Genomic DNA, 22,767 nt, shown 5'->3' on the forward strand with positions numbered 1-22,767 from the left:
ATAAAAGCACTGAATCGCCGCAGATATCAGCAGCTAATTAAATGCGTGATAATGAAATGTTCCTTAAAAAAAAAGATTCTTTTAATTAATTTCAAATCTAGTAGATGTAAAAGGCGTACACATTTTTCAATCAGGCAAAATTTGCACTTCAATTGTTATTGGCTTTGTAGATGTATTTGGAGTGGGACGCTTTTCTTCAATGATTAAAAATAATTCCACATAATTTTGCGGGAAAATAATGAAATGTCATAGCCACTGTCATTCAAGTAGACCACCATTTCTGAACACATTAGTAAACATCGCTATTTAACACTACAGTGATCATGTTCTCTAAGGCGTCCACCGAAAATATTTCGAAACTTGCTAAAACTAGGATTCCGAAACTTTGCAGATAAGAAAAGCATGATCCACACGGTTATATTACTGACTGGAAATACCGCCGGGTACTGCTAAAATGGGAATTTAAAAATAAAACATCTCGAAGACACAAAATCTAAGAATATGAATCTTGAAGTCTTCAAGTTAAACCATGATTATACACAGACATATCACGTTTTACTATATTCTCTAAGCCGATCACCCAAGGTTACACACAGTTTCGGTTTCAGTGGAGGTGGTCGTCGTGTATTATTTATCCTGTAAAAAATACTCGTTAGTTTTAGAGATGGTAGTCTTAGAGAAGTGGTCGCGACAGGAGGGCTCACTGCAAATTTGTACGAATTTGGAAATACTGTGTACTTTATCAAAAAACAATCACAGGTTTCAATTTTGATTTCTTTGCTTCGAGTTTAGAGAAACATTAGCAAACATAAAAATTCATTGCTAAATTTTCCCAGAGATACCGGAAAGAATATATCCTCAGTAGGCTGGCAAGAGGTTGATGATGCTTCGGAATAGATTTTGGCACTCAGATGTACTGTAACAGCGAAATTAAAAATTAATAATATCTAAAAGATTTGTTGAATATTAAAAGTCTTTAAAAAAAGTCTTTCCATATCTTTTACTAATTAAAACTATTACTAAGTTTAATAACAGTAAATAATAAAAGGGCCATACGCAAAAAAATAGCGCAATTAACTTCGTAAATAACGAGAAAGACACTGTATTATCTGCGCTAATGATATTTAACACTGCTGCCAGTTTTAAGATTAATTATTCTCTCAAACCACCGAAGCTGAAAATGAATAAATCTTTACAACCGAGGTTAATCATCTTCCATGACCCCCCCTAAAATTCACATATTCCCGGACATATTCCGTACTATCATTTGTCCGGGAAACGACGTACGAAAAATCGAGGAGGAAGTGACGGTCAGAAAATGCGCTAGTGTATGTATGTATGTGTACATGGGTGCGTGGGCGGAACTAGGGTGCCAGACGGTCGGCGGCTATCGAATGAAGGGTGGAGAAAGGGGGGAACAGATGGAGCATTGAACTGTACGCGCATAGGCAAGTTGCGAATTCCCCCCCCCCCTCCTTTCCGTTATTTGGTATGCAATTCGTCTTGTTAGCAGTTGCTGGTGGAGAGCAAATCTTCAAAGGGATTTCCCGTTGTTTGTAAACTTGTCTCTTCACTTCGGACTCATCCGCCTCATTATCCATGAGAAGAGATGAAATGCAGATGCACGCATATCGAAATATGTAAGTTTATTCCTGTAATAACACTTGAGAATCGATATTTGAACGCCGTTTAATCGATACAGGGGGATAACACTATCGTAGTTTAGAATCTCCTGAGGTAACCTTTCCTTTCTTGAATTTAATAATTAAAATACGGCATATTCCCCCCCCTCGACAAAATGAAAGACGACTTGTTTAGGTAAGTAATGACGCACGATGTAAACAAAGCGCTATAGGCCTGTATAATCCATGATGACTGTTCAATTAAAATACTTATAAGGTATATTGCTTCGAGGTTACCGACATTTGCCCAACATATTGAATGCCCAATACATAAATGTTATGCACATTCATCTAAATTATTTAAATTAACAGCCTCCCTAGTACTATTATCTTTTGTTATCATTTTGAATGAAGGAAGGAACAAGCATGAAAATTAATTAAGTTTTAATTTTATTTGGTCTCAGACAAAAAAAAAATCTGGATAACTCTGAATTTGGAAAATTTGGAGTCTTGGCAATTATTCGCTTGGCCAAATCAGAACAAATCACTTGACCAAATCAGATTTTACAAACGTAGACATAATTTAAGGAATATATAAAAAAAAAAAAAAAAAATCATTTATTTCTTATCAGTAGGTAACAGCAATGCCCGCGCGTTTAAAAGGAAAAAAAAAAAAAAAAACTTTCAGTTTCCCCCGGCATTTTAAGTTAAGAACAATCTTGCTTATATAGCGGAAGATGACAATTTGCATTCCTGCAAGCGATAAGAGGTTCTATACACCCCAAAACCCAGGAAAACAAATCGCTTGGCCAAATCTTATCGTTTTCCCCACAGAGAAATACCCCATAAACTAGTTCGTCGTATACGCTGTTTAGACGCAAACATCACAGCCGAGATGACACGACTGGCCACAAAGTATCACAATCTAAGAGATAAACGTCAGACGACTTCGCTACGTAGAATGGAACCAGCTCGGATGAACTGATAAAAAGAGTTTGAGTATCTTTTTAGAAGGAATGAGAGGAGATAAAAAAAAGTTTAAAGAATTCCGAAATTTGAATGAGTTCTTTCAGCAGCTGATTGATTCTCTCTCTCTCTACATATATATACAGATGAGTCCATAATGCCCAAGCAGCTTAAAATTCGAAAACATTTGAAAAGTAATAAAAATATTAGTAATGATTTCTTATTTCACCATCCATTTATTCTTTAAGTTACTTGCCATATACTCCGCGAAACATAGATATATAATTTACTTTCTATGCATCTAAAACCCAATTCTCAAAATATCGCCATTCTCTAGTTTCTCTTCCAGATTTATTTAATATGTAACTGATTGTAAAGCTGAGCAAATTTAAAGACAATATACGTATGTCTAATTATTTTAAATTTCTATTTCATTTTCTACTTTTTAATTAGATATCTGACTGATATATTTTTAAAATATTTAATTTAAAATGAATCTAGCTGGTAAATTTAGAAACATCTGCAACACTTTTGTAATTCACAAAAGATGTTTTTAACCGCGTATATTACGTAGCTTGTTTGGTTTTACTATTTGCTTGTTTGTTTTTTTCTAGTCTGACAGTTAAAAATACTAATTACCCATCCATTGTTTTGAATTAGGTTATGTAACGCTACTACAGCATTAACTTTCTAGCGCCTCGTAAACTGTCATTTTTTACAGGTACTGATATACCTTAAGCATGAGATTTTTAATTTATCTTTCAGTACATTGCTTATCTGTATTGAAAAATAGCGATTTAAAAACAATACATATAATTCTTCATAATTTGTAAATTCATATTATTTATTTATTTATTTATTTATTTTTCCAAATTACAGCTTGTCACAGTTAAAGAGAAAAAAAAAAAAGGTGCTGCTTGAAAACCAAACAATTCCGAATATTTTAAGTAAATATCATTTACAAAATACTTAAACTGTTTTAAACATTACACAATGTGTTTAACTGAAAATATGTATAAAAATCACACCTATAGTGTAACTGGAGGGGGGGGAAGAAAAGTACTCAGTTTTAATGTTAGATCGATTATGGAAAAATCATTTGTTTACGCAAATATTGCATATCTAGTTTATCAGTATGTTTCAAAATAATATTAGAAATTAATATTAATTCCCATTCAATTTAAAGTGATTTTAAATATTTATTATTTTTCAAAACACTACAATTAACATTTTAACAGCAAAAAAGGAAAATATGAATTTTAAAAAATCAGCGGTTTAATAATAAAAAGGCGTTTAAAATATTAAAGTCTCCGAATGTTTTCAAATTCGCAACACGTTACGAGAAAAACCGGTTAATTATGATAATAAATTCCCTTGTTTATATAATGCTATCAAACAGGAAAACAGGCCCAAATATCTCTTGTTTGTTTTTTAACACCAGGTGGCAACACCTGTGGGAAAATTTGCCAACATGAAAATTATCAGGCAAGCGAAAAGAAAAGCTTCTGCGATCCTTTTCAGCTTAGCGAGAGTTTAAGAGTCTCTTCTCGAAAACATTTCCGAACTCGAGCTCAGCTTTATCAGTCAGCCGGTGAAGACAGTGTCACTAGCACTCGAACCTGCAGAAGAGCCTAACTGATAAGGTCAGCTGCGGAATGGTGGCGGCTCACCTTATTGTCGGAAAGAGTTTTCTCCCACCGAATCGACATCGCTCTCCCTCTCCTCTTCTCGCATTCCTCGGAGGAACGACCCAGCACTTCGTATCAGCTAATGTTGCCATCTAATGAAAACTATAGTCCCATTTGTTGTCGTCTGTTCCTCGACTGCTTGAGCATATTAGTGACACAAGTAGATTTAATAGATATAGCCTAATTTTATAGCATATTTCTTTCGCCATGGCCTTGATACAATCGCAAAAAATTAGATAGTTATAGTTAAAGATACCGTTAGTATACCATCTTCAGTTTCAGAAAAAAAATCTGAAAGGCTTCAGACTTTACATTACGCTCAAAGAGGCCTTTTTTAACGTTTTGTGCGTTACCATTATTTATTAAATATCATCTTCTTCGCACTTAAATCACAAAATTCAGTTAAACAGCGCTATCGCGAAATATAAGCATATCTTTAGAATTTCCGATACACAGTCTCGCACACTGGAGATTATTCTCCCCCCTCACAGTGTTGCCATTGCTCGACTTGAAATCGTCGAGTTTGCTAATCAAAAATTCGTTAAAGTTTTACAAAATATGAAATACATAATAAAACAAATTCCAAATTAGGGCTACCAGATTCCCATATTCGGTGAAATGGGAAATTTTTTGGTACCGTTGTTTTATCACAATGCGAGAAACATACAAACATTTTATGCAGATTCTTCATTATTTAATTTCTTTAAATATAATACAGGGCTCTAATAGTTGGTGGCAACAATCTGAAAAGTGAGTCAACGTTTATAGTAAATCGATGCAAAATGCCAAAACGAAATTAATAGTCCTTCTGGGCCCCTAGGGACTAAAAAATGGCCAAAAATTTCCAATGGCGAGTACTAGCCATAACAGACATTGACCACTCTTAAGGCCCGAAGCGGTGGTCACTTTATTATGAAGGTGCCTAACAGGTGGGCCACCGTTGCCTTCTATGAGGGGACAGACAATTTAGATCCACGCCTTCTCCGGGATTCGGGCGGAACTAATTCGGATTCTGAACTTGAAATTTCGATAACTAAACCTTTCTCTTAATAAGCACTCTAAACCGAAACCTTCTCTTGGTGATCCATACTGGATATTTACGCACTTTTGCTTCTATCTGTGTTGCCGCTAGAACGTTACCGCGCTGCTTTCTTCCTACCGCAGTATTTTCAAGCATGTAAATATTCTCGAAACAGGCACGACTTGAGTGCCGAGTGAATTGTGGCCACAAATGTCAACTGAAATAAAAATGAATACTTATCTTTCTCGGCTGCTAGGTTTGCTGTTCACTGCGGATTTAAAATCTTTGTTCCTTCATTTTCATTCGTCACGTCATATATTATTTATATAGTAAAAGCATTAAAAATATTCAGTTTGCTTTCGAATAAGAACCTAGCATTTTATGCCGCAAATTCTGGCAACAGCTCTCAGAACCGCAATTAGTTACGCAGCGAGTTCGAAACGAATGCGTTGGTCGCGAAGTGTAATGAGGCTAGAACCTTTAGCCAGGCGCGACGCTAGAAGAAACTTTTCCGAGACACGACATTCTTCTGCTCCTGCAAAAGGTTTTTCTAACCAAAAAAAAAAAAAAAAAAGTCTCGCAGATATCGCGGATATGTAAACGGAATACGAACCGAGGCTCTTTAAACTCTGTTCCTCGTAGGTCCCGTACCTTAAGAGCTGGTATTTCGCGTAGGTCAACCAATCAGATAAGACGAAGATTCCCGGAAATGTTTCCTTCGACGATCTGTTTAAGGTACCAAGTAGATGTGACACCGGTTTAACACACGAAACGAAGGAGAAAACAATTCTCCAAAACCTATAAAATAAAATTAAAAAGATAGAAGGTCAAAAAGCAATATTACTTTCTTTTACTGCCTATCTTTTAAAGCAACTATCAGATCGACGGATTTCAACTTCCCTCTGTTTTGCGAAAAGATACACCAGTCAAAAACGCCTGCTATACAATACTCAGAATTTTAATCTGATTACTTCGCTTTAATAATTAGTCGGCAATAGCCATCATGCCGTTGAGGAGGGAGAAGCACATACTGATAGCTTAAACAGACATGTATAATTAAAATTTAGCTATGTAATTCCTTGCTTGCAAAACGTAGTATTATATCTTATAGAGACTAATGATTAGATAAACATTCACATAAACTATTTAATCGAAACAAGAAAGTAAAAATGAATATGAAAGCATGAACAAAAAATAGTAGTCTAAAATGTCGGCAGGAGAGACATCCAGACATGAAAAGAAATAACTAGTTCCTTAAAACATCCTTCTACTTTTTTCTGAGAATTCTTTCCCATCTTCGCTACTGGTCCTACTTGTTTAACTTGCTTTGCGGGAAAAGTGCGGTATCTTCCTATTTAGCTCCAACAGATATATCTCACACACATTTTAGATAAAAGAAATCTGTAAGTGCACCAAATAACACAATAACTTAAACATCTAATGGGAAATGTACTAAATGCAATTATTAAATGTGTTTTAAAGCATCATTAATCACGATTCTCTAAAACACAATTACTAACATAAAAAGAATAAATTCTCCGAGCCCGGAAAGCATGTTCAAAACTAGTATTTCAAACACTTACCCCCTCTTTTGTAACATGCATTGCTTACAATAAAATTAAAAAAATAAATAAATAAATAAAATACTATAGCTTATCAGTCTTAGGTGTTTTCTAACAGGTTAAAAAAAGGCTAAATTCTGTCAATTATTGAAATTCAAATTTCATTAATTTATTAATCTTAACCGGGGACCCAAACTCTGCAGTTCTAGATACAGCATCCTTTCGCTCACTTGCTTGTTTTCGTGGTTTTCGTCCAGGAATATGGCTGTGGAACCCGTGACGATTTGGACGTTACAAGACGATTTGAGGGGCCCCTAAAACCTGAGACCCTCGTCATCAGCATGGTGATCGACTAAAACTTATCGACTTATCCCAAAAGAGCCCTAGCGATTTTATTCCCGATTTAACCTCATCGGAAATGGTTGTTAACTAGCTTTCCCATATCAGCCTTCGTTTTCACACCGTCGTGTAAACTATGGAGGTAAGAATAAACCCATGGAGGTAGGAAACTATTCCTTCTATTCCTTTAACCTCTATGGTTATAAACGTAAACGAAGGTGATACTTCGCCCTCCGTTAATTATACCAAAACAACCACGGGTTTTGCATTAGGTTATCTTCGCATTTGACCTTTCACATCAATTTCTAGCGGCAGTTTTTTACCATCTTTTTTTAACTTCGCCATGTACTGTGCCAGTTGCGTTAGGAGTTTTAACAAAGTTTCAGCAAAAATAGATTATACTGACACTTATAAGAGCTAAAAAAGTTTATGATGGCAGATCTTTTATACTGAAAATTCATAGCGGAAATACACACTGGGTTTGCCGATCTGACAATTGCTATGGAAGCAATCTAGTTAAATCCAGAAGAGAAAGTCATTGACCAGAAAAGTCGTGTGCACAAAAGATGAAGCAAAAATATAAACTGAGAAGATGTCGGGATGAATTAATGGCCATTCCGAAGACATCTAAAGAAACTTTTGCTCATGCTTTTAGGCAAAGATTCAGCTTTCGTTCCCGGACTTTGAATCAACAAAATCATCAATATAAGAAATCGCCATAAAGCTCTTGGGTATCAATCATTGCATAAATTAACAAAATCGTCAATATAAGAAATCGCCATAAAGTTTTGGGGTATCAATCATTGCATGAATCAACAAAATCATCAATATAAGAAATCGCCATAAAGCTCTTGGTTATCATCATCAATATAAGAAATCGCCATAAAGCTTTGGGGTATCAATCATTGCATGAATCAACAAAATCATCAATATAAGAAATCGCCATAAAGCTCTTTGTTATCAATCATTGCAAGATGATGTATGGGAGATCCTAATCATTTCTGACAGTTACAATAATTCTTACAAAAAATTGCACGAATTTATATGTATCACTTTCAAGCCTATTTTTCGTAATTTAGTGAGGCTATTTAAGCGAGTTTTCTAGCGGCGATAATAACGTGTGGTTCTGTGCATCATTTATTAACTATCTTAGACCACATAGAAACAACATTTGTTATATGCGGTAACAGTTCAGTAATATTCTTAAAAAATACGCATATTATTTTTGAATAACCCAATTTGTTAAAAGTTCTGTTAGGCCTTGTTACAATTTTTTTATATGCTGTTTCTTTTTCATTATTTTTATTTGAATTTTAGAATGAACATACTTAAAATAACAGAGTAATACGAAAGTCAACGTGAATGACTATTAAACGAAATTATGTACTTATTGTTCCTAAACCGAAACATATCTCATTTGAAAATTTTCCATTTTTGTGGTTAGTACAGTCAGAGATTTTTTTCAAAGTGTTGTGAACACTGGGAAGTACAACTGCTTGATTTTTTTTTTTTTTTTCAAAGTGGTCTTTAACAGCAAACGTAATGTAGACTTCTATGAAAATGCTCTTAAAAAAACTCGACATTGTAATTTCGAAAAAACGAAACTAAACAAATTTATTGCTTCAAAAGTAGTATCAAATAAACATTATTAATGGCTAAGACTTTTGAGAGCCTGTAATAAGCTGTCTTATGGATATCTTGGAAACATGCAAAACGAGGTTAAAAGATTCCACTAAAATAATACAAAATAAAAAATCTGATGTGTACACCACATGACTTCCTAGTACGGAATATTAAATTATACGCATTTTTTCTTGCATTTTATTAACCTTATTAGACTGAATTAAACCTACTTCGCCGACAGCACATAAACCACAATAGAATAAATGTATTCTTTAAAATTCACTTTGTTTACCATAGCGACACTCTGGCGCTAGGTTTACTTAACAGTATTATATTTCATTCATATTTTAACTCAGAATGCACAAAATGTATATCATTTAAAGAATTATCTAATCGTTGCCACATGTTCTATTCAAATACTATAATAAAGCTAGAACTATGTATAAAAGAAATTAAGCAAACAAAACAAAAAAGAAACAGTTTTTCACAGACAATTGAGTATTTCTCATTTAATTAATTCAGTTCACACTTCGCGAGAAGGCAGAAATACATAAAAACTCAAAATATCTATATTAAAAATTACGAAATAAATCTCAAACGCTTATTTCCTCGAAAAAATTCCAGAAAGAATTAAGCATGATTTAATTGGCAATAAATGAATGCGTTATCTTTGTTGTTGCGAAGCTAAGTTTCTCTAGATTGGCAACAAATCCACTAGTCTCCTGTTTCAAATGTAAACATCAATGGCCGCCATTAAAAAAAGGCTTATCGGCAATTAAACAACTTTAAAATTGCTGATAATTCTAAAAATATTGCACACAGATTTACTAAAGGCATAAAATCCTTGACCGGAAGATAAAAACAACATAATTCAATCATTTTTAAAGCAAAAAATGTACAATTTACAAACATATAAGAGTAAAGAAACTGAGATCACTGAGCCGGGTAATAGAGTGGATATATATATATAAATATATTTATATACGTTTGGTGCGGCCGATTGCAACCAAAATATGAGGTGCACATCTACATGTTATAGCAGTCCTATATACAAAATTTCAACGTTCTGAGGCTACTCGTTTTTGAGTTATGCGAGATACGTACGTACGTACGCACGTACGTACATAAGTTCGTACAGACGCCACGAAAAATTCTCTTCAGAATTAATTTTAAAGCAGTTTTATAATTTTTTTTGAAGGAAATGAGTATTTTATTCTGTCCTTACGTACAAATATCACGCAAAAACATCGTTAAATAGCATTCGATAGCGGTCAAAATGGATATTTTCGTTGAAATATGCTGCCTGAAACTTTTCGCGATTACAATACTTCCTTTTTACTTTGTACAAGGAAGTAAAAAGTACTATGCCGTTGAAAACACTAACTTTATCTTTTCTTATTTATAGGAGGGGACACACTGACTGTGTTTAAAGTAACAAACACAGTTAAGTCATTCTATAAAGCCATAAACTGTGTTACAAATGTAATGAAGGTGTCTCTAAATCGAGCTCAAGTGGAATAAAACTACTGAATACTTCCCTCTAAGGCTCAAACGGGAACAAGAGAATTAAGGCTCTTTTGGGAAAGGGCTCAATCGGCACTAAGCCCCTCGACATTACGGGCTTGATTTTTTAACTCACAATTTTACACTACAATCACCTAAATACCTTAAAGACACTAAGATCAAAGACGGGGTGAAATACCAGTGTTCAGAAGTTTTGGCTCCTCGCCTAATTATGCCTCACAAATATTCCATATGAACTGAATATCTTTGTGTGCTTCCCCGAAAGCAATAACAATGCAATATCCTATAGCAGGAAAAGACGGGTTGCAGGCTGTTTTACGTTACCGATTCTTAATCACGCTATCTCAAATTTTTTACGTAGTTATTTTAGTTAACTAAAGAAGAGCTCGTCCATTTTTAGGTTAAAATTGTCATATTCTGTTAAAAAAATAGGAAGAACAGAATCAATATATAATTCGAATAATATGTCTTCAGGCTGGAATAATGGCTCTTTGTGAATAGATGCATTCCAGTAAAGCTACCCAAAGAGAACTAGTGTTTCGCATTTATAGTATAGTATGCAGAGGAAATATCGCGGAAATCACATGTGGCCCATACGTTCAGGTACCAAGTATCCAACCTGGAGTAAAATAGCACCGGTTCGTCGCTTTGGATAGTCGTCCACTGGTAAACTCGACACTTGGAAATTTTGAGACACAAATCAGCTGTGTAAACTAACAAATTTCGGCAATGCAGAAATGTGCAAGCAGAAAAATATCAAAACAAAATCTACGACAACACCCCCGCTGATGATCAAATATGATAAATAATTCAATAACTTTTTAGCACGTAAAAGGGACCGCACCCCTGCCACCAGAACTTAGCCAGTAAAGGCATCTATATTCCTCTAACACGATATATCAGTATGTTAAATCATGGAACAAACAGGCATCGCATATTCCTCAGAATTAATATCTCCAACACACCACACCCTGGTGAAAAACATCCCAAACCAATCGGGTACTACCAGGACCGAGGTAGAGGGCGATTACTAAAAAATTTCTCGCCAAGACGCCGCCCTCCTTGCTGCTGCAAGAATGCGATCCCTCAGATCGTGAGAAAAGCTGAAGAAGCGGGTGAGGAAATATGTACAGAAGGATAATAAAAATAATAAGAAATAAATGAGACACAGATGGGGAGGGGGTGTCGAGGGGTTCCCCTTCCTCATCTGTAGCCGGATGTAAGGACGTTTGTAATTTGGAGTGGACTAGTCGGTGGTTATGCACCGTCTAGTTATCCGTGGACCCGCCAAATCAAGGGATGCCGACATCGTCCAGGGAACAACTACACATCACCAAATTGTAAATCGTGGTTTAGCCCCCAAATTGAGGATTAGTGCAGTCTTTATTACAAGCTTAATTACCTTACGGCGAAAGTCTATTACAGGCGGCAGTAAATTGTTCAGACAACGAAACAAACATGATGCAGCAAGTTTATGCTGCTTATAAGACATGATGCCTTGAAAAAGTGCAAAATCCGGAAAATGATGTGCGATAAAAATGAATTTCTAGCTTTCAGAATTACGATAACAAAACTTGAAGTTTAAATTCTCTCTCTCTTTTTTTTTTTTTTTCCCAGCGAACAAAATTACCGGTTATTCTTCTTCAGATTCCAAACCTCAACGTAATTTCCGAAATTCAACCATAAGTTGTATCAGCAAGTAGAAAAGCAGATTTATCTGAAACAAATTCCTTTGTACTCTGACTATCTAATTTCTTCTTTGTCAGTTTTGATTTTTAATTACTACTGTTGGCTAAAATTTTAATAAAAGCTAAAATTTGATAAGGATGTGGTATTACACACTTCATCATCCCCTCTCAAAAAGAAATCCTTTTTGATAAATTATCTGTAGAATAACCAGTCATATCAGTTCAGTTATCACTATCCATAGTAATTGCTGCTTCATATTTAATATCATTTCGGTTGTCGCATAAATCCCTATCAATCGTTTTTCTAACAATTACGCTTGTGCCACCCAAAGCTGGACCCATAGCATACTTTCACATAACGGTCGGCTACATTATTCATCAGATTACCACAAATATAAATTTTGCCTTCTATTTTTTGAAAGCAAAGCAAGAGTTCAGGTTTATTCCATTTCTTAATACCTACTGAACTTCTACATGGATGAATGAACCAGTTTCACACAGTACAAAAAAGGACGCCTTTTCTAAAAGAATTTTAAGTTTTAATCGTGTTTTTAAATTTCCCTCAGACAATTATTCTACAGAGCAAAGCAAAAAATTATTTCAAAGAGCAAAACAATAATTATTTAGTGAGCATATAAACTGATTAAGCTATCAGTTGCATAGAAGTATCCCATAATATTCTCTTGCACCCTAGCGTTTCCTTTCGGTTTATTTGAATTATTTATCCTAACCAAAGTTTTATTTAGCTGACGCAGTTCGGGTTCAGTTTGATTGTAGATTATCATGTCCCCACGGAAGGTTGACTCAGGAGAATTCCTGAGAAGTACTGGCTAGGATCTGTACTTAAGCAGTCTCAACCACTGGAGTATATAACCAATCTTCACAGGACTACAGCCCCCGTTCACTCGGAGGTTGGTTCGGGCTTGGGAGGGACCGTACTGGTACATTCATGTCCGTTCCTTCGGCTGTTGTGGAGCTAGGTCGAGATCACCGACCAAGTCCTCGGTTCAGTTCTTGACTCTATTCAGTTCTCGTGACGGGGACTGACAGAGTGGACAGAGCACCCTCTAGATGTATGTTGCCGATGAAGTTGTGCTCGGAGGCAAGATGACTAGCGTAATCAAACTTTCTTCGTTTTCATAGCTTTCAAAAACGGGGAGGGGAGGGGAACATACGTTCGCAAGCTGAGAATTTCCTGTTCTTAATATTACAAACATAATTCCTTATTTTACAAACTTGAATCACTAGCGCACACTCGCAAATACATCTATAACGGCTGGATTACCGTATTTTAATTAATAGAATTTACTATTACTCCTAAATTAATATTAATAATTAAAAATTTAAAATAAAAGGATTAATTTCTATTCATGACAGCAATTTTTTATCACTTATAACACACTTCACAACCACGGTAGTTTTGCAAAGTACATTGTTATCTATCATTTTCCATTTACTGATCCTAGTTCTGGCGCCCCTTATTGATAACTGGTTAGAGGCTTTCCGACCGACTATGAAAAACATACCAACCTCCTAACGTTCAATTAGATGGAAAGTGAGACACGAATCATTATTGCTGCTTAACTATCATTAAAACACGTCCGCCGCTATCTACTTACTGAAGAAATTTTTCCCCTTCCCCCTTTCTTCTAAAAGTTGTTAAATTACACACGTGATATACCCCCATCCACTTCGCTAAACTTTTTTTAATGCAGTTCCGCTAACTTTTCTTCACGTCAAATGCTTCTTGCTCCTTTTCGTCATTCACCCCCTCGCTTTCCTCAGGTTCCTGGTGTTTTGACTGGAACAGCACAGTGCATGAAAGAAACCAATGCGCCCCCCTTTCTCATTATCTAAGGTGTAAGGGATATTTTGTTGTTTGGCATCACGATGCGATTTGTTTGTTTATCACTTTCTGAAGGTATCTTCAACGCATTACCTGAAAAACATATGATCTGAAAATAAGGGGATGTCTCCCAGATTAGGGAGGTATTCCAGGAATTCATAAACAATAAAGTGAAGACGCATAATTGAAAGGCGGTTCACAATACATTACGTGAAAGCAGATGCGAACAAGAAAATTAATAATTTAAACCAAATGTTAAGACAGTCGATGAAATTCATGATAAATGGTCGCATTACAAACGAGTTAAATGTTACTACGAATCTTCTCAAATCACAAACGCAGTTTCTCAATTAAAAAAAAAAAAAAAAAAAGCTGGCTGTAAAACTTTTACGAACTACGTTTAGTCTGAAATATTTATAATAGTGCACTTGTAAAACATTCCACTTATGTGCCTTTGTGATTTACTGAATATTATACATCGAATAGTAACTGGTTCGATTACAGGCAAGGACTGCTACACTCCAAAACTCATTTTTATAAACGACGCCCGAATTAAAAAAATGATACATGATAGCTCGTCGCAGGATTCGTTCACTCTCAGTCATGCCAGGGAGATGGAATGGGTTAGAGAACTCCTTCTATATTCTCTTGTGCTGTAATCCAGTAATGATCCAGCAATCTAAATGTTTGCAGCTCGACGAAAGTAGGATCTATTTTCCTGCCATATTCTCGCTCTAAAATTCTTCTTTGCAAGCTTTTTAATACTCTTAAACAAAGAGAATTTTGACCTGCATCTCAATTCATTCTTTTAGACAGTAAACATAATAAGCGCGAAAGGATAATCTTCCTCTTTTTTTATACACGTGAGAGCCTTGATGATCAGAAGAAACCAAAAATTAGCCTGCAAATCAGGGAAATAAACTGAAACTAGAAACAGATCGATTCTGACGGTCTTAATAACAGAATCATCATGATCATGTGTTTTATGAACAATGCGCTCATTTTCTGAAGAAATGTGTCAACAATACCGGCAATTAAAAAAAGAGATAACAGGAATCTGGATAATAATAGTGATGGACGACTGACCCTCCTCAGTAAAAAATCATAAACTGACCATTTAAAGTAAGTAGATCAGAAAATTAATCGATTACTGCGATTGCCCAGATAATATCAACTCAAGCTGATCGCAAAAGACAAGTAAAATTTAAAAGATATACACCTTCAAAGGGTATATTTAAAAATTGCTAATAATTACCATATGCATTATTATGATTAAAAACGGTGATGTCAGTGATCAGCTATGTTTATCCACGTGAGCCAGAAAAAAAGAAAAAAGAAAAAATGAATAGAAAGACAAACGTTCATGGTAACTAAAAACGGAATCCTTGTTTTCATCGACTGTCACAGAGACATGAGTTTTTTACAACGGAAAGGATAGGTACTCACCTGTTGTACAAAGTCCTATAAATGTGTGCGCGTGCCTTTTAACAAGGTCCATCTCCCGGAAAATAGGTAATCTCCTTAGAATGTGGCCAAGGAAGTCAAAAGGTGTAATGGCTGACAGGTCCCACTTTAATGTGTTTAAAACCAGAAGTTCCCAGCTCTGAAATAAAACAACCTATTAACAAAGGGCATAAAACGTTATCTCTGCAATTTATTATTGTTAATATTTCAAAACGAGGGAAAAAAATTATAATGGCAAATAAATATAACAAATGCTTTTCAAGGTGTGCTCGCACGTACAGCATCGTTACTAGGCAGCTACCCAACATTTAAACCATGATTCAAAAAGCAAGTTCTTTGACACTGGAGCTGCCTTAAATTATGCAATTATGTAAAAAAATTTTAATTTAACTCTTTTGTTATACTGCAAAATCCATCCACCAATCGATTTAAGTCACCCTATTTCGCTAATCTTCAGGCTATTCCGAAAACATCCTCTTTCTTTAACCATAATCTCGTTCTAGTTTCAAATTTTAAAAAGCAAAGAATTAATTTCGTTGACTATAACATGAGAAGTTAGGTAATGTCAGATTGGTTATTCTTGTCTAATAGCCTTCGAATGCATGAATACTTCGGAAACTAATGATTCACAGATCAATGAGGCAAAGATCACTCGATCACTAAAATTCTTTACCAAGTACAATATTATTTTGCAAAAATACATCGCTTCCCGTCTAATTTTTGAATTACAAAGAGTGGAATTAATTTCTTTGACTACCATATCTGCCTGTCTGTACGACAATGGCAACAATAGAGATTAATCTCAATAACGGTCACACAAAATTCTGAAATGAAAAAGGTCAATGTTTACCTACCGCGCAACAGGTTAGAGAGGACAAAGAACATTCTTATGCCAGCTGAGTTGGAAAAAGGGTTCATCGGCGACATGCCAAGACAGAATGCACAACACACCCCACATTCCACACCTTGAACCTGATCTAAATCGAAAACTGCACAAATGGAGGAAGGAATCCACCAAGTAATAGCAGAAACCCGAGTGCTGCATGGGTAGCGAACTACCAATTCCCCAATTCCAAGAAAGAAAAATTACCAGAAAAAAGCCCACAATGAAAGAAATCGGGGAAAGTACTACACAGGGGGGTCAGGGTGGAAAGAAAGGAGGGAGGACCATTCATCTGGTGCCGAAATTTCAGGAAGGGGATAAAAGCATGACTTGTCGGCAAAGCGCCGAAAAGAGCGTTCTAGGGATGAGGGTGAATTGTTGAACAGCGGGAGCGATGAGTTGAGAAAGAAGATCGCCGATCATTCTTTGGCGCAGTTCTGGCCCATGCATGGTGGAAATCACCGCAGGAAAACCTTTGTAAAATATGTACTATCCAACAATGCATCAACCGAAAGGGGGAAAATAAGACAATGCGGAAATATTTTAAAATATGTACAGCTTAATATTTGAAATAATTTAAAATGTGGTCGGATAAAATATTACAAATTAACTGCCATCAGCAATATATCCATATACCACATAGGGTCTTGTTGGTTTCATTATAAGGATTAGAACACTTCGAATTACCAGCAAATACAAATAAAATAAGCTCAAAAAACAGGGAAAGCTTAAAAGCATACGAATAAAAATTAAAACACAATACAGTTCAAAAGTCTGAGATCCATCTCGATAGCCGTACGGAAAGGACAAGGTTAATCAAAAAAAAAAAATGTTTTGAAAAGAATGACGGTGATACTGTCACATTTATTTGTCCACTAGAATTACAAAAAAGACCGACACCATCCACCCACAGCTCAAAGTATTCCCAAGATGCTCATAAAAAAGCTGATATAATCGGTCTTCGAATTACGTAATTGGACAGCATCTCTATGGCAATGATGATATTTTTCTCGACCACCAGCTTACTGCCTTGAAGATACAAATGTTAGCAGTGATATTAAAACAATAAAAACAGTATATAAGCAAATTAGCCAAGCAGATTACTTCTTGCTGTCTTTAATGCCAGCAATCACATCGATTAAGCTTTGTATCATAATCGTCTTCTATTTACCTTAATCTTATTTCTGTACTGCGTTTTTCTCGATCTCTGCAGTACAGGTCTGTCTTTCGGTACTACTGCTAAAGAAACGAGAAAAAGCCTAGTCTAGTAGATTGGATTAGAGCTCGAAGCCAGAGAAATCTTAAAGAATCCAGTTTTGTATAAGAACGTTCTGGATGCTTCCTGATTTCTATAGCTTCCTTCACTAACTTAGATAGGTATCATCATATATTTCGCAGTTCGTCAACTTAGGTATTCGCTTCTTTAAAAATTAAATTTCATCATAGTTAAAGCGGTAATCATTCTGAAAAAAAAACGTAGCAAATTAGCCAATAAGTTGCAATTCGGATCGTCAATCGAGAATAATTACTGACAAAAACTTCTCATGTGCGTCCAGAATCAATCATCAAATACTAGAGAAACGTTATACAAGTTACTCTCTGAACTGAAGCAAATGAACACATTCCAGCTTTGGCGAGAAGTTTCATCAACAGCCCACTCAGCCTTCGTTTGCACCACATGGCGTGGCAACCCCTCAACAAAAGAGCCGAAAAACGATCTCTGTCTGATTCCGGGGGATGGAGCAGGGAATCTGCCAGCCAGACGACCACCCTTCTCAGTATTGAAATGGGGAGAGAGCAACAGGTTCCCAGGGTGCTCGGAGAGCCCCGAAAAGCAAGCAAAAAAATTTTTGATCCTGCATTTTTGCTCAATTTGGCACTCTTCCTATGGGAAAAACGCCCAGTCCGAAATTTTTTTGCCACGGATATTTTTTTCCTTGTCTTCTTATCGGGGTTCCTCAGGCAGCACAGACAGAAAAGCTGGTCATGTCCACGAAAAGAAATTTTTTCCCCATCGCACTCTTCCATGACCTCGTTTATTTTTATTTTTCAAGTTCGTGTGGAACAATGTAAATTCCCCTTTATTTAAAAAAGCACCTGCTCTGTATTCATTCCTTACTTTTCTGTTTGATGTGCAACCTGCCCACATTCTTCCAACTCTTCAAAGCAGATATTTTAAGGAATAAAAGCATAAGTTTTCTACATAAACTTCAGGTACAAGAGAAGGGCAACATTAGAGCAATGAAATGAAGAGCAGCATTATTAATTCCTTCATAATTCCACAGGTAACTTGTGATTGACATTTTTCAGGGGTCACAAGGGAAAACTTTCAAGAGTATATATAGATAAAATTTTAACAAGCCACGTCGTGAAATTTCCAACTCATGGAAACTTTTTTTAATTCTACAGTTACAAAAATGGGGAACTGTTGTGATTACGACTAAATGACACTTAAAATAATCATCTAATTTTTTTCTACAGCTACGTAGCGCAGAATATTGATGACATTATTTTGCATATTATTTGTATCATTATATATCGATAAACTTTAGTCAGCTGTGAGCACAAGAAGTAAAAGCACAAGTACAGTTTCATTTTAAGAAAAATAAAATAGAATGTCGCTAATTATCCATAAAAGGCTTATAAAGGTATTTCTCCAGCATGTCTTCATGGTGTAGTGGTCAGCACGCTCGACGCGTATTCGAGAGGTCCGTGGTTCGAGTCCCAGCGAGAGAATTGCTTCTTCTCATCTTTCCTGTTTCGAAATAACCTCATGTCTCTACACGCTGCGGTAATAAAAGAATATCTAAACTTTTCTATTCTGAATAAACCGTTTCGTAAGAAGGCATGCTGGTGTTAGTAACTCATCGAAATTCCATCAACGACTTTTATATGATTATGTTTGCATGGTGGCAACACAACTATCTGCCTTAAGATGAACGTTTTATGGAGAATTATTATTTAAGTGAAAAAAAGCCCGTATACATGATGCCAGTCTGTCCAGTCACCAGCTACTGAAGCCACGACAAACTACCGCTAATGTTTAATAGCCTTATCCAATAGGGGACGCAAATAATAAATGAAATCATTTCTACACATAAATGATGAGGTTTCTCTTCTTCAGAGTCTTAGTTAATCTTCTGATAAGGCATGACGGCCCTTAACCGGTAATGAGATTTTTTGTCATTACGTATATATTATTTGTATCATTACTAATAATATTGTGTTTTCTTATTTACATTTAATGATCTAAATGTAATCTTAAGAATGAAAGTTTAGGGAAATGAAGATAGTAAATGCTGTTTAAATACAGTTCTTTACAAGCAGATCCAAACAAGTCGTGCTAATGCAGAGTTAACTGAGTGGATTATAAATTCAAAATAAACTTTAATACCTGGAATATTTCTAGTAGAAGCTTAGAAAAAAATAACTGGTCAATCAGAAGCGAGCCTAAAAATGAATTAATACTTAAATATAACACAGTTTTACTGGGATAGTAGCAGTGTCATAAATCCATAAATATTTAAACTGTGTTCCAAAGAACTAAATCCTTCGAAGAATTCCGAAAAACAAAATCTAAATACGAAGAAATTTTTAATACCACTGACCCCAAAAATTGCTCATCTAAAATAATGTAAAATAAATTTGTTTTTATGCGCAAACATCTAGATCATATCTTTTTATGAACAGTAATGAAATAATGCTTTTGAATCAATGCCTTTTTTAACATTTCTTTTTTTTTGGGGGGGGTGATACGGATTGCACAAAAAGTTTTAAGGACTCTACATAAAAACAGTTTTAGGGGATTCTTGAGTCAACATAATAAGAAGATCATTGCCTATGTCAGTCTCTCGAAATGCATGTTCTATAAAACCAAAGTCGACAACGTATGCTAAATTATACTAATAGATTGTTAAAATGTATTCTATAATACTATTAGACTGTAAAATGTACTCCACAATTAATATAATCACTGAGTATAATTTATAATAAATGACATATAACAACAATCCTCACAGATAAAACTCCACACAAATGAACACTTTCCCGAAAAAGTGTTATTCATTTATTTCCCAATGCATTCCTTGGGAATCGCTTAAGGGGAGGTCAAACCTTATGCCCCCCCTCTAAGTCCACAGGCAGCTTCCTCAACAAAAGCACTGATGTCCTACTATGGACCTTGACCTCTATTTCTTCAAAAGGTCAAAATCATCGTTAACAGGTTTATCCTGCTTCAAACACTTACTATCAGTTTACAGGACGCGGATACTTTCAAGTGCTGGCGATCACTCCGGAACACGATCTAAAAATATTTCTCCTCCCCCCTTAGCCTCTTTTACTTTTTCTCTTCCCCTGCGCATCTACAAAAAACCCTTAACGCGTAGATTTATTCACGCTCATCTCACAATTCATAAATGTATTCATTGATAGATGAAAGAATGTAATTCCGTGTAATACATCGCTTCTGCCACCGGACGGGACGATGCATAATTAAAACACGAATTCCAAAATATCTACAGATGTTAAGAATAACTGTAACTGAAATCATTCGAAGTGTGATTAGTGTTTATTATCTTCACTAAAAACCCTGAAATCAAAATGTTTAAGTCCTTTTCAACACCAGGACGAAGTATTGTTATTTTCAATTTCCCTAAAATTACGGAGGACATAAACCGCAGTTACTGTCAAATGACGATGGATAAAACTCTTCATACATTTTTGATAAAATTATAGTGTGGTGCTTATTTTGGATTACATTAATCATTTTAAAACAATCGTTTTATTTGGATTTCTTAATAACATTCTGCAAAAGCTTCTACACCTTATAATAGATCGATTGCATTAAAAATAAAAATGCAGAGAAAAATTTTACTTAAAGAAGAGAGATCTCTACCAGAATCTCTCGAAATTCGGAAATCTTTCCTTAAAACCACCAAACTGATCTGAAACTGCGTTCTGACTAATTTTAAATTAATGCTTTCATTCAACAATCACTTCATTAAGGAATTCATTAGCGTTCAGTAAACTATAAAAAAATGCTTCCAAAAATATATCGAAAAGCGTTTCCATCGAGGCGTGGAATCTTGCCTTTCGAAGATTGCGTCAAGATTTGGGCTGAATCCGCGCGATTTAAAAGTTTCTTCAGATAAGCCACACTTCTCCGATGGCATCAGTTTCATGAAAGCCGATTTTCCATGATAGAGAAAGTTGACGGAAATATTAATTTGTTTTGCCGAGTGTTGTTATCATTGTGAGAAAGCTTTAAGTTTCCGATTCTCTTGGAGCCCGAAAATCCCTTCTTTTTTTTTTTTTTTTTTTTTTTTTTTTTGTTCCTTGTAATCGCGAGTGCTGACTAAAGTGCGTGAAAATGCTGATGATGTTCGCTTATGCTGAAATGTTAATCGTTCAGATGAGACTAAAAGTTGATGACTTACCATTCTGAATTAATGCGTTTGAATGAATTGAAGGTTACGTTCTTGACAAACATGCTGTAGATTGTTTCAGTAGTTGATTGCAAGGTTTTAATTGCAAAGTACTTTTTTATTCAATAGCAGCTAGTTGCAAAAATAAATGATTTCGTGCATATAATGTACTAAACCTACTTCGACTTACACGCACTGACTTCCAACGTGCTTATCCTAAGCATGTTAGTAAGTGCTAATAAGTCGACACAAGTACCGATATACGATCGAAGCGATAAAAAAATAATAATAATGATGATGATAATGACAGTGAAGATTAATGTATAGGTAGATGTAGACAGGACACGAATTTTACCATTGGTCGTACAGGTATAGTCCCGCCGCATTAACCGAGCAATTTTGACAGAGAACGCTCAAAATTGGGGCATAGGTCTCCCACTCCTCTTCCTCTTCTAACCTCTCGAAAAGACTCGGCTCGGCGAGTATTTTGAGTGCCCCTTTACCGCACAGATATTATACGCTTACAAACATAAAATTTTTTTCTCGGAGCCCATCGTTACGGCAGTCAGCGTCACCAACCACTACACCAGCTGGGCGACTTGAAGATTAAAGTACATTTGTAACACAGCAAATTGAACAGTCTTCACAGGCATTTGATCTAGACTTCGTAGGGTCCACAGCGGCATACCTATTGGCAGAGCTTAGAATCAACAGAGCCATAGAAACACTGCATAGTATCAACACCTAAACACTGTAGCAACATTTTGTTCATTTAAAGGCAACATTTTATTTATTTAAACGCATTCATTTAACATTCATTTTAACACATGCGATCGATACGGCATAGGATCGAAAAGACATACAATAGCTAGCAGATACATACACTTATAACAGCGTATATTGAAGATAGAAATAAGTTGATTAAATTATTATTTTTCAGGGTACCTGCAAAGGGTCGAAACCAATTTCTGAGTTGTTGTGTCAATCGTGTGTGGTTACAGAGACGGTCATTTTTAGGATTCTTTCATTTTTGTATTAATCGTGTGCCGCATTCTCGGTAATTTTCCCTCTAATTTCTTTTTTTACGGGATTTGGAAGCTTTTGATTTATTTCGACAG

General features: G+C 35.5%; 1 protein-coding gene across 1 annotated transcript in view; it reads right to left on the reverse strand.

Moving 5' to 3' along the window:
* Positions 1–22,767, reverse strand: part of LOC118185792 (G1/S-specific cyclin-D2-like) — a 63,396-nt gene that overhangs the window by 27,175 nt on the left and 13,454 nt on the right. Inside the window, exon 3 of the mRNA XM_035355699.2 lies at positions 15,326–15,482. Within this exon, the coding sequence (XP_035211590.1) occupies positions 15,326–15,482 (157 nt within the window). The remainder of the gene's footprint in view (positions 1–15,325; positions 15,483–22,767) is intronic.

This window comes from Stegodyphus dumicola, chromosome 8, assembly GCF_044657685.1.
Source record: "Stegodyphus dumicola isolate Sdum_Otavi_A_Nest chromosome 8, ASM4465768v1".
Classification (NCBI taxonomy): Eukaryota; Metazoa; Arthropoda; class Arachnida; order Araneae; family Eresidae; genus Stegodyphus; species Stegodyphus dumicola.